Source organism: Uranotaenia lowii, chromosome 2 (assembly GCF_029784155.1).
Source record: "Uranotaenia lowii strain MFRU-FL chromosome 2, ASM2978415v1, whole genome shotgun sequence".
NCBI lineage: Eukaryota > Metazoa > Arthropoda > Insecta > Diptera > Culicidae > Uranotaenia > Uranotaenia lowii.
The window spans coordinates 285,877,002-285,887,743 of record NC_073692.1 but is presented as its reverse complement, the minus strand read 5'-3'; the positions used below and the strand labels follow the sequence as shown (position 1 = coordinate 285,887,743).

Below are 10,742 nucleotides of genomic sequence, written 5' to 3'. Positions count from 1 at the left end.
AAAGACGGCGAGTTGCTAAATTTTTCCAAAAAGATATGGTGAAAATAAGAAAAGGGGATCAAGTATCCCCACTCTCCCCTACTATGTAAGAGCGGATTTTTCCGGTTGCTGATTAATGGACGATGAGACAAGTATTTAAACTAAACAGAAATTTAGCCTGAAAGTCTCGTCTGGATGTTCCGGGGAAGGTCCTTAATAAAATCATTTAAAATTTACCACGATGTATCAAATGTGGCATGCGAGCTGTTGGCTCAGAAAAGTCATCAAATTGTTCATGAAGATTTACTCATACATTGGCCAAATATAAAAAAAAACACAATTTCAACATTCAACAAAGGTGTGAATTTTAAATTGGGACACAATTCAGAACCAATATTGAACATTTCTAGCAGTTTTTGACAGCTTTAAGGGGGGAGTAGGGTCCAACGGGTAAAAAAAACACCATTTTCACGAATTTTTTTTAGAACTTTCGTTAAAACAAATGTATTTAAATTTTTTGCATTATACAAAGCATTGTTAAAAGAACATTTAGTAATTTTTTCGTAGAAAAATATTGAAAAATGAGCCGGGGACGGAGCATTTTCGAGGATGCCTTTTAGAAAACAGGATTTGCGGTGGACACTGTATCTCAGCACAGAATCATCTGAAGTCAAAAAATCAGAGCAACATTTTATTTAACTTAAAAAAAAATTTATGAAAATTTTGTGGCTGTTTCAAGTAAAAACTACGATTTTTCAGTAAAAAATCTGCCATTTTTTATACGTAGAAAATATGTTCCAAATTTGAAAAGAATCGGTGAAGTAGTTTTCAAATGACGATGTTTACTGATTTTTAAAATGTGCTTTCGAGAAAAACGCGTTTGAAGTTTCAGCGTTTGAAGTCTTACATTATTAGATAAGAGGAGATAAAGGCCTATAATTTCTTCAGTTTTGCTTCGATTGACATGAAAGTTTGACACAACATTCTTGAAATGTTTTACTATAAGCAAATAAAATAAAAAAAATCGATTTTTTGAAATTGTTCGACCCTCTTAAGCAAATAAACAACAAGTTAGTAAACACAAATAAGTATCAGATATTGTTCTGCTGATAGAACTAATGGAGAGCGAAAATGTATATGATATTAAAGACAGAAATTTAAGTGTTTTTATTTGTTAAAAAGCTGTAATAATTAGAGATGTACCGAATATTCGGTCGGCCGAGTATTCGGCGCCAAATACCTCCAAAAACCCGTTAAGCCGAATATTCGGCTTACCGAATAGTTGAGCTAAGTATTAAGCCGAATAGGCCGAATAGGCTGAATAGGCCGAATATATACTACAGACTTGTAAAATCTTCAAATGACTTTGAATAATTTATAAAATATTAAAAAGTAATGTTGTAAAAACTACACAATCATTGAAAACTTATGTTTTTACCAAAACATCAGAGGTGTATCGTCGTATCTTTCACTGTAGATCGTACAGGAGAATGCTGACAAGTATCGCTTTATACTTCGATTTTAGTTTTTTTTCCAGATTTTCTGGATATATTCCGGCTTGACCATGAATCCAGTAAAGATTCCAGATAAGTCAAATCTATCCGGGATGTCCAGATATTGTTTAAAACTTCCCGAATTTTGTCAGAATATTTGCTAAATCAAACAAAAAACTAAAATTTCTCTACTAAAAGTTTAAAATTTTGTATTAAACAACGATTTTTCAAAAGTTTCAAAATAAACATAAGCTTTGCTTTTTTAAATATTTTTTTTCAAAAATCGTTTTGAATGCCTGACCGTGTGGATACGTGTGGTTGAAAGTGTGGTAAGCTTAAGGTTAAAAAGCATCTTTCTTTCTAGCAACCTTTTTGAAGATATCATCTCAAATTCGACCTTCATATAATTCAATATCATAGATTCAAATAGCTTGGGTCATGTTTCGATATGTTTTGTCCCAGATTCCACAGGAACGCAATCTCTTTGGGGGTAAACGCCCTAGAAGCGACTAATCATTTGATGTTTTTCAAGTTATTGGTGACATTTTAAAATCAGTAAGACCCCTACTTAAAAATATCTATAATACATCTATAATACATCTATAATACATCTATAATACATCTATAACACATCTATAATACATCATCCCATAATATCACCTGGTTGAAAATAATCGACTAAAAACATGAGAGGCTTTTATATGGAAGAAATTGAAAGCATTGAAATAAGCGCTAAAGTTGCTTTTTTCATTAAAAACTCAATAGGGTATTCGACCGAATATTCGGCCGAATATTCGTTTGACCGAATAGTTGAAAAGGTCAATATTCGGTATTCGGCCGTTCGCCGAATACCACTATTCGGTGCATCTCTAGTAATAATTTTTGATGATAATATTTGATAAAAGATTACATTTTTAATGAGTTTGTTAATTCATTTTCAAAAATCATACTTTTTATAGGAATTTCAGATCTAGGTCCAATAAAAGGCACCAGTCAATGCCAAAATAGGAACAGTAGGTTCTATCAAAGATGGAAATTTCGATCGTTCATATCTTTGCGAATAACAGCAAAGCCTATGTTGAAAATTTGTTGAATTTTTGAAAATCATCGATTTTTAACTTTTGATTTCTACTGTTCACCCGAAGCTACAGCTGAATAGAATTGGCAGATAAAATATTAAAAAAAGGTTTTTTTTTTCATTTCCGTGTTTTACCTGAGAATTGCACACACAAATCCTACATCGTCTTTAACATGGGGTTTCGTTAAGAAGTTCAACTGATCAAGAACAGAGTTTGAAACGAACTATTTTAACTTCAAAATTAATTCATCGAATACTAATTTTATACATCGACAAGATGGACACCATTTGGATATGAAATATTTTCCAAGAAACCGAATATAGTTTCATTTTTTTCCTCGTTCTTTTATATGCTCAAAATCACATCCCAAGTAACAATTTTAGCTTTATTATTTATGGTCAGCAAAATTTCGTTAGGACTACATATAGCATTAATCTTCATAAAAAGCTAAAGCGCATTCTAATGGGCCCAGTCCTAGAAACGTCATCATAACAAATTTTTAAACTTCGATAAAATGATTGTGCTTTAAAATTTCGGACACCAAAGCTTTAATGAAGCTTTTACCAAACATTATAGCAATTTTTGCTTGTTTCGATTCTGTGAGGTTTCGGAGTTTATTTTTTATTTTTTCCAGCAACCATTAAATAAGAGGCAACAAAAGTAGTTTTTTCGATTTTTTGGACTGCTGAACTGAAGTTTGAAATACTTAAATGGAAGGTTACACTGACTGGGTAAGCTTAATTCGTTTGAGTTGATAACCTATGCGAGTAGCGATTCATTTCATATCTGCTTATGGAAGTGAGTACCATAAATTTTTCGAAGATAACCGTGTAAAATGGGTTAATTCTCGATAATCGAATCCCTCGCATACTAACTCTTCAAATGTCACTTTTTTACTTAATGATCCCGCGCCGATCCTCCGGTGCATAGGGCCATGGTAAAAGACCTCCACTGTTGACGATCCGGAGCCAGCGTTTACACTTGGTCCCAGTCAAGATTCTCGTCGACAGTTCGGATTTCAGCGGCTAGGCTTCGCCGCCACGAATTTCTGGGTCTGCCTCTTCTTCGATGACCTTCTGGATTCCAATCTAGCGCCTCTCTGCAAATCTCGTTTTCATTCCTTCGCAGCGTGTGCGCAATCCATCTCCACTTACGTTCTCGATTCTCGATTTCTAGCGCCCTTTGATGACACCGGCGATGTAGTTCCTCATTCGAGATCCAGTTGCCAGGCCACCAAGCGCGGATGATATTCCGCAGGCAGCGGTTTACAAATACTTGCAGTTTTCGCGTCGTTACCGCATATGTGCACCAAGTTTCGCACCCGTACAGCAATACGGATTTGACGTTTGAGTTGAAGATTCGGATTTTTGTTCGTAGAGAGATCTGGCGTGACCGCCAGATGTTTCGGAGACTCGCAAACGCAAATCGGGCCTTTCTGATCCGTGTTTCGATGTCTTTTCTGGTACCACCATCAGGCGTAATCTGGCTACCAAGATACTGGAAGCACTCCACTTTCTCAACTTGTTGCCCAGCTACCACGAAACTGGAGGGATTTCCTGTGTTGATCTCCATCGACTTGGTCTTTCCGACATTGACTTTGAGACCTGCTGCCTTGGAACTTTCGGTGAGGTCGTCGAGTTTACTCTGCATATCTGGTTGTGTTTGGGCGAGCAAAACAATATCGTCTGCCAGGTCAAGGTCGTTCAGTTGCTCCATTGTTAAAGGATTCCACGGCAATCCTCGGTTCGGTGCACAGTCAATCGATCCAATCAGAATCTCATCCATTACGATGAGAAAAAGTAGCGGTGATAGAATACATCCTTGTCTCACTCCAGCAGTTACCGGGATTGGTTCGGACAAGACACCGTCGTGCAAGACCTTGCACTAAAATGCCTCATGGTTAAGTCGGTCGAATGCTTTTTCGAAATCAACGAACACCAGCAGAAGAGAGTCCTGGAATTCGTTGATTTGTTCCAGTATGATTCGTAGCGTTGTGATGTGGTCCACACATGATCGTCGAGATCGGAATCCAGCTTGTTGCCGTCGGAGTGTAGCGTCTATTTTCTCCTGGATCCTGTTCAGGATCACTTTGCAGAGTACTTTGAGGGTTGTACAGATCAACGTTATGCCTCGCCAGTTACCGCACTCTGTCAGGTCTCCTTTCTTCGGGACCTTTACGAGGATACCCTGCATCCAGTCGGCCGGGAATGTTGCAGTATCCCAGATGTCAGCGAAAAGACGGTGCAACATTTGTGCTGATAGGGCAGGGTCGGCTTTCAGCATTTCAGCAGGGATGCAATCGATCCCAGGTGTTTTGTTGGATTTCATGTTTTTGATAGCCGCTTCTATTTCAGCCAGCGAGGGCGCTTCCGAGTTGACGCCATTTATGCGACTTACTGTTGGCGCTTCGAGCTGCAGATTCTGTTGGCCATCGCTATTCGTGACTCGGAAGAGTTGTTCGAAGTGCTCAGTCCATCGTTTGAGCTGATCTGTTCGATCTGTCAGCAGCTGACCTGCTCGGTCTTTTAGCGGCATTCTTGCATTAGTCCTTGCACCACTGAGGCGGCGAGAGATGTCATAAAGTAATCGGATATCTCCATTGGCGGCGGCTCTTTCTCCCTCTTCGGCTAGGGAGTTTGTCCAGGCTCTCTTGTCTCGTCTACAAGCTCGTTTAACTGCCTTTTCCAGCTCCGCATATCGTAAGCAGGCGGCTGCTTTGGCTGACCCGGTACATGCCTGCTCAATTCCGACTTTCGCCTTTCTCCGATCATCGACCATCCTCCAAGTTTCATCCGACATCCATTCACTCCTTCTTCCACAAACTTTACCGAGAGTACCATGGCTCGTCGTGATAAAGGCATTCTTGATTCCACACCACTGTTCTTCGACTGTTCCGTCTGTCGGCAGCTCCGAGGCTCGGGATTCTAGCTGTTCAACGTATGCCCTTTTCACCTCTGGATTCTCCAACCGGCGGACGTCGTATCGACACCCGACTTTCTCCTCGCGCCGTTGGACACGTGCAACTCTCAGTCGTATCTCGCCAAGGACGAGGTGATGGTCAGATGCAATGTCTGCGCTTCGCTTGTTGCGGACATCAAGAAGGCTCCTTCTCCATTTTCGGCTGATGCAGATATGGTCAATTTGATTTTCTGTTCGGCCATCTCGGGATACCCAAGTGACCTTATGGGCTGGTCGATGAGGGAAGAGCGAACCACCGATCACCATGTTGTTGTTGCCACAAAATTCTACAAACAGCTCTCCGTTTTCGCTCATCTGTCCTAGGCCATGGCGCCCCATGATGCGCTCAAGGTCCTGATTGTCGGAGCCAATCTTTGCGTTGAAGTCGCCCAAATGGATTTGAATGTCACCCTTCGGAATTCTCTCAACCACGCTGTTCAATTGACTGTAAAACAGCTCTTTCTCCTGCAAATCGGCAACGTCAGTTGGCGCATAACACTGGACCATTGTAAGGTTTCTAACCCGTGTTCTAAATCTGGCTACGATTATTCTTTCGTTTATCGGTTATCATCTAATGAGGGCAGCGTAGGCCTGCGGGCTTAACAGGAAACCAACTCCTCGTTCCCGAGTAGCATGTTCTCCTCGTATGCCAGAGTAAAGCAGGACTTGCCCGGATTGTGTCTTGTGTTCTCCAGTATTAGGCCAACGGACTTCGCTCAGTCCCAGAATTTCAAGCTTGAGGCGGCTAGCCTCTCTAGCAAGTTGTTCCAGTTTGCCTTGTTGGGCAAGGGTTAAAACATTCCAAGTTCCAATTCGTGTCCGTGTTTTCATGCTAAAAGTCGTCGCCAAAGTTCCAGGTCGGTCATTTCTTTCGGATTCCGTAACAATTTTAAATCGGGAACAGTACACCCATAGAAGAGGTTGCAAAAATCCAATGCCTATTTAGCATATCTCTGTGCCGATAATGCGCTGAAATGTGCACTGTGCCGAAAACGGTATGTTTGAAAAACCGTAACTGGCATAAGGACTCGGCTCCCAACCAAAATGATGACCACTACATTCAAGCGAAACAAGAAAAACCTATTCCTATTGGATAATTCATCCCAGAAACAAAAAAAATAAAAATTAAAACCACGGCGCCGTAGTGAGAATCGAACTCAAATTACCAATCATAGCGTCTTGCCAGACCGGCATTTTAACCAGTGTACTATTCAAGCTTCATGCAGGACGAGGGATATTTGTCATAGGCTTTCTGTCACCGATCAATCGAAAAAAACGCACAACGGCGGCTTCCCGGCGGCGGGAAACCCATTGAATGAGAACTGTGCTTTGCTTACTGCCTGCTATTACATACACACGCTACATATACACTGCTGCCAAAGCCGGGCAGCTTGTTTTGTTATGGAAACGGGTGAGGGAACGGGAGTAAAGGAAACGGGAAACCCATTGAATGAGAACTGTGTTTGCTTACCGCCTGCTATTACATACACACGCTACATATACACAGATGCTAAAGCCGGGCAGCTTGGCCGGTGCGTGGTTGTTTGCCGGTGAATTGAAGGAATGTTTTTTTTTTGTTGCTTTTACTGCATACACATGCACAGCTTGGCCGTGGTTTGCCGGTGCCAGTGGATTGAATTAGAAGGATATTTTTGTTGTTGCTTTTGCTACATTCACACGCACAGTGCTCGGTTCGCTGGCTGCCTGGTGTTGGCCGGTATTTATTTCCATCCTTCTTCGTCTTGTGATGCGATAGGGAGGGACGTGCAAACGTTTTTATTTTGTTTCTTTCAGACATACGCAATTCGGTTAACTTGGGAGATTAATGCCAGTGGGAGCAAATCGAATCAGCACCGGTCGCGTTATCTTCTTGTACCAATGATGCTATGTAATTGACTACACGCCATTGGCACAGAGGCTGAATTTTGGGTGTAGGTTGTTAGCCTAAAGTCCGAAATGTCAAATGTCAGACTAACGTCAAAAAAGGTAAGTTGGCAAACCGACACCATCCAATCTTATTCCATTCCACCGTTCTTCTGGGAAAGACTGTTTTACAGCTTTCAAGTTTTTTTTGCTACGTTTGAAGGGCTTTCAGTGAATCATATATTTTCAATAAAAACTGAATTTAATTTGTTAATATGTTTGGTGGAACATCTAGGAAAAACATCACACGTTCAACGTCAAATGTAACAACAGAAACTCGCATGTGCTATGAAAGACAAACTACCATCGAAACACATAGTTTTACTAGACAAAGTTTTGGATATAGATCATTACGTGTTTCTCCAAGGAGTTCCTTACAAAGTATCATCAATGATAATACCCAACCAGGAACATCCAACGGTACTTGGCCAATGAGATCTTTTCCTATGATCAATCAAGAAGAGTAAGTTGTTTTTAAGTTATTTCATAATCCCTTTGCTGAAAACAATTTTTCCATGACATTATCAGATCGCCTACTAAGTGCATATTCAAAGCCAACATTATAAGATAAGATACATTTTAGAGATAAGAGTATGGGCAGATTGCCGTAGGTCAGAACTTCTGACGCAGAAGCCTTTTGTCGTACCATTAATTTCTGAGAACTTAGATTTTGCAAGACTGACTCAGTATCAAAATTACCACAAAAGGCCGTAAATACCGTTGCTTAAATATTCGACTACTCAAACACTAGTTTAACTGCTTAAAAACATTAATTTATATTATGTACAGGAACCGCATGACAGAAAGCTACGATTTGGGCAAGAATGATGCTTACGTACTGATTGTTCACAACGAAAAGTTCAAAGACAAAAAAATGCACCGTGAGGGCAACAGAACAGATGTGGAACTTCTCAAAAACTTTTTTTCTAACTATCGCACAATCCCGAAACTCAAAGCTGATCTTACGGTGAAAGACCTGAAAGAAAAGATGAAGAATAGTATGAGATTCATTGTAAATTAATACATTTTAATTCTCTCTCTAAATACTAAATATCTTTCAGTCAGGAAAAAGAATTTTTCCAAGTACTCATGTTTGATTGTGATAATAATGAGCCACGGCGACACCAATGGGCGTATCTATGCCTCTGATGCAACTTATGACTTCAATAACGACGTGGTCGAGCAGATTTTGTCGAACAAAACGCTCAAGGATAAACCGAAAATATTTTTCATCCAGGCGTGTAAGGGAAATGCGCGAATGGAAACTGACGGTACTCCGACTACAACTAACAAAAATGATGTTCTCAAATGTTACAGCACTTATGAAGGTGATAAATTAAATTTTGAAAGAAAAATAACTTATGTATATTTAACTTTTTATTTCAGGTACTTTATTCTTCCGAGATCGTAAGTTGGGAACTTTTTTTATTCAGGAACTATTTAAATTGCTCGACAAAAATCCTAATACTGAAATAAGGGAGGTGATGAATATGTTAAGGAAAGGGTTCGCTTCTCTAAAGTAAGTTTTTTATCCTCAGCGATGTTTTAGAGGATAGTTAATATTTGTATATTTTTTTCAAGTATTCCTCAGGCACCAACGGATAAATCCACATTGACCAAAAAATTTTTCTTTGCAAGTTTCAAAAAAAAGTCAAAATTAAATTTTTAAATAAGTATTATCGAGATGTTATAAATATTAAAATATATAAAAGCAAATTTAGTTCAGTTTTGTTAACAACAATACAAAATTAACAACGTCCCCAGAAAAAAAACATCTTTTCATTCCAAAAAAAAAGAATGCTAACAAAATGCATACAATATTCATGCCACCATGTACGGCGGGTCGCCATAAATAACGGTGCCAGTGGAAAAATATTGCAACACCAACCGTAATCTTCTGCCCCTAATGTTTTATGTATCGTCTTCCCTGCGCATTGCAAGTCTTCGTTGAGGAATGAAAGGAAAGAATCACATTTGTAGCAGAGCCCCAAGGAAGAAAAATCCTGGCTTCAAATGGGTGGAAGAAAAACTCATCTTGATCGAAATGCATCAAAGGTAAGTTTGTAGGATCTAAGAAGAAGAAAAATATTGTTTGGAATTAATTAAGATCACCGACACAAGTTTTAATAGTTGAATTAGGAAAATAAAATAACAACAACTAAAACTTATTGAAAGCAAATAAAAATGCACTTACACTCCTTTGGATCTGAGAGACTAAAATGGAATCTTGATTATAGGCTACATGCTTATCATGAACTGTAATTAAAATTCTACAATACTTTGTTGATATTTTATTTTCAAACCGAACTTTTTTTTTTTTTTTTTTTTTTTTTTTTTTTTTTTTTTTTTTTTTTTTTTTTTTTTTTTTTTTATAGATATATCTTTATTAGTACCAATTCATCATTACATTTATATTACATTAATACATTAAATTAGGTGTTCAGTTCAATAATGAACTTTCAGAGCCCTATAGTTTAATAATCACTAAAATTTATTTATTCGACTTAAATTTGCTGAGCACAATCAAGCATTTTTATAAAGGAGAACATCCTGTAGTGAAAAAAAAAAAATTTAAACTAAAAACTAAAGCTATCCTAAAATTAAACTAATTGTAGAGAGAGCGAATCTCTGCGATGGAAGACTGCATCGATTTGCCTCTGAAGTTGGAGATGATTTTGTTGGCCATCTCTTCGATAGATTCAATGCCTGCAATCCGATGAAGATCTTCGGTGCTGTGCCAAGGTGGAAGCCGCAAAATCATTTTCAGAACCTTGTTCTGAATCCTCTGGATGGCTTTCTTCCTCGTCGCGCAGCAGCTAGACCAAATCGGAACTGCATACATTATCGCTGGTCGGAATACCTGTTTGTAGATTAACATCTTATTTCGCAGACACAACCTGGATTTCCTGTTGATGAGAGAATAAAGAGATTTAGTATATTTATTACACTTAGATTGAATATCTTCAATGTGATTCTTAAAAGAAAGATTCCGATCAAGTGTGAGTCCCAAGTACTTCACGTGATCAGACCATTCTAAAGAAACCCCATTAAAAGTTATGGAATGATTTTCATTAGGTTTTAAAAAATTTGCTCTTGGCTTATGGGGAAATAAAATAAGTTGAGTTTTGGAAGCGTTAGGAGAAATTTTCCACATTTTCAAGTAATTCAAAAAGGAATTTAAATTTTGTTGCAATCTACTGCGTACCACCCGTAAATTTCGACCTTTGGCTGAAAGCAAAGTATCGTCAGCAAATAATCTTCTACCTTTTCCTTCTGGTACATCAGGAAGATCAGAAGTAAAAATATTGTA

At 38.6% G+C, this 10,742-nt stretch overlaps 2 protein-coding genes across 2 annotated transcripts in view; one reads left to right on the top strand and one right to left on the bottom strand.

Moving 5' to 3' along the window:
- The window catches only part of LOC129742753 (uncharacterized), a 400,996-nt gene that overhangs the window by 292,246 nt on the left and 98,008 nt on the right, over positions 1–10,742 (bottom strand). The gene's annotated exons all lie outside the window — the stretch shown is intronic.
- LOC129742752 (caspase-3-like) lies at positions 7,630–8,955 on the top strand. The gene is made up of 4 exons (XM_055734693.1): positions 7,630–7,895; positions 8,222–8,430; positions 8,494–8,760; positions 8,819–8,955. Exons 1-4 carry the CDS (start codon positions 7,648–7,650, stop codon positions 8,953–8,955), a joined length of 861 nt encoding a protein of 286 aa, XP_055590668.1. The 5' UTR covers positions 7,630–7,647.

What these genes read in the sequence shown, in the direction of transcription:
- LOC129742752 (XM_055734693.1), top strand. Translation starts at nt 7,648, where the DNA reads ATGTTTGGTGGAACATCTAGGAAAAACATCACACGTTCAACGTCAAAT. An exon ending in CCTATGATCAATCAAGAAGA is followed by an intron (nt 7,896 to 8,221) that starts GTAAGTTGTTTT and finishes TATTATGTACAG; the next exon opens with GAACCGCATGACAGAAAGCT. An exon ending in GAAAGAAAAGATGAAGAATA is followed by an intron (nt 8,431 to 8,493) that starts GTATGAGATTCA and finishes AATATCTTTCAG; the next exon opens with TCAGGAAAAAGAATTTTTCC.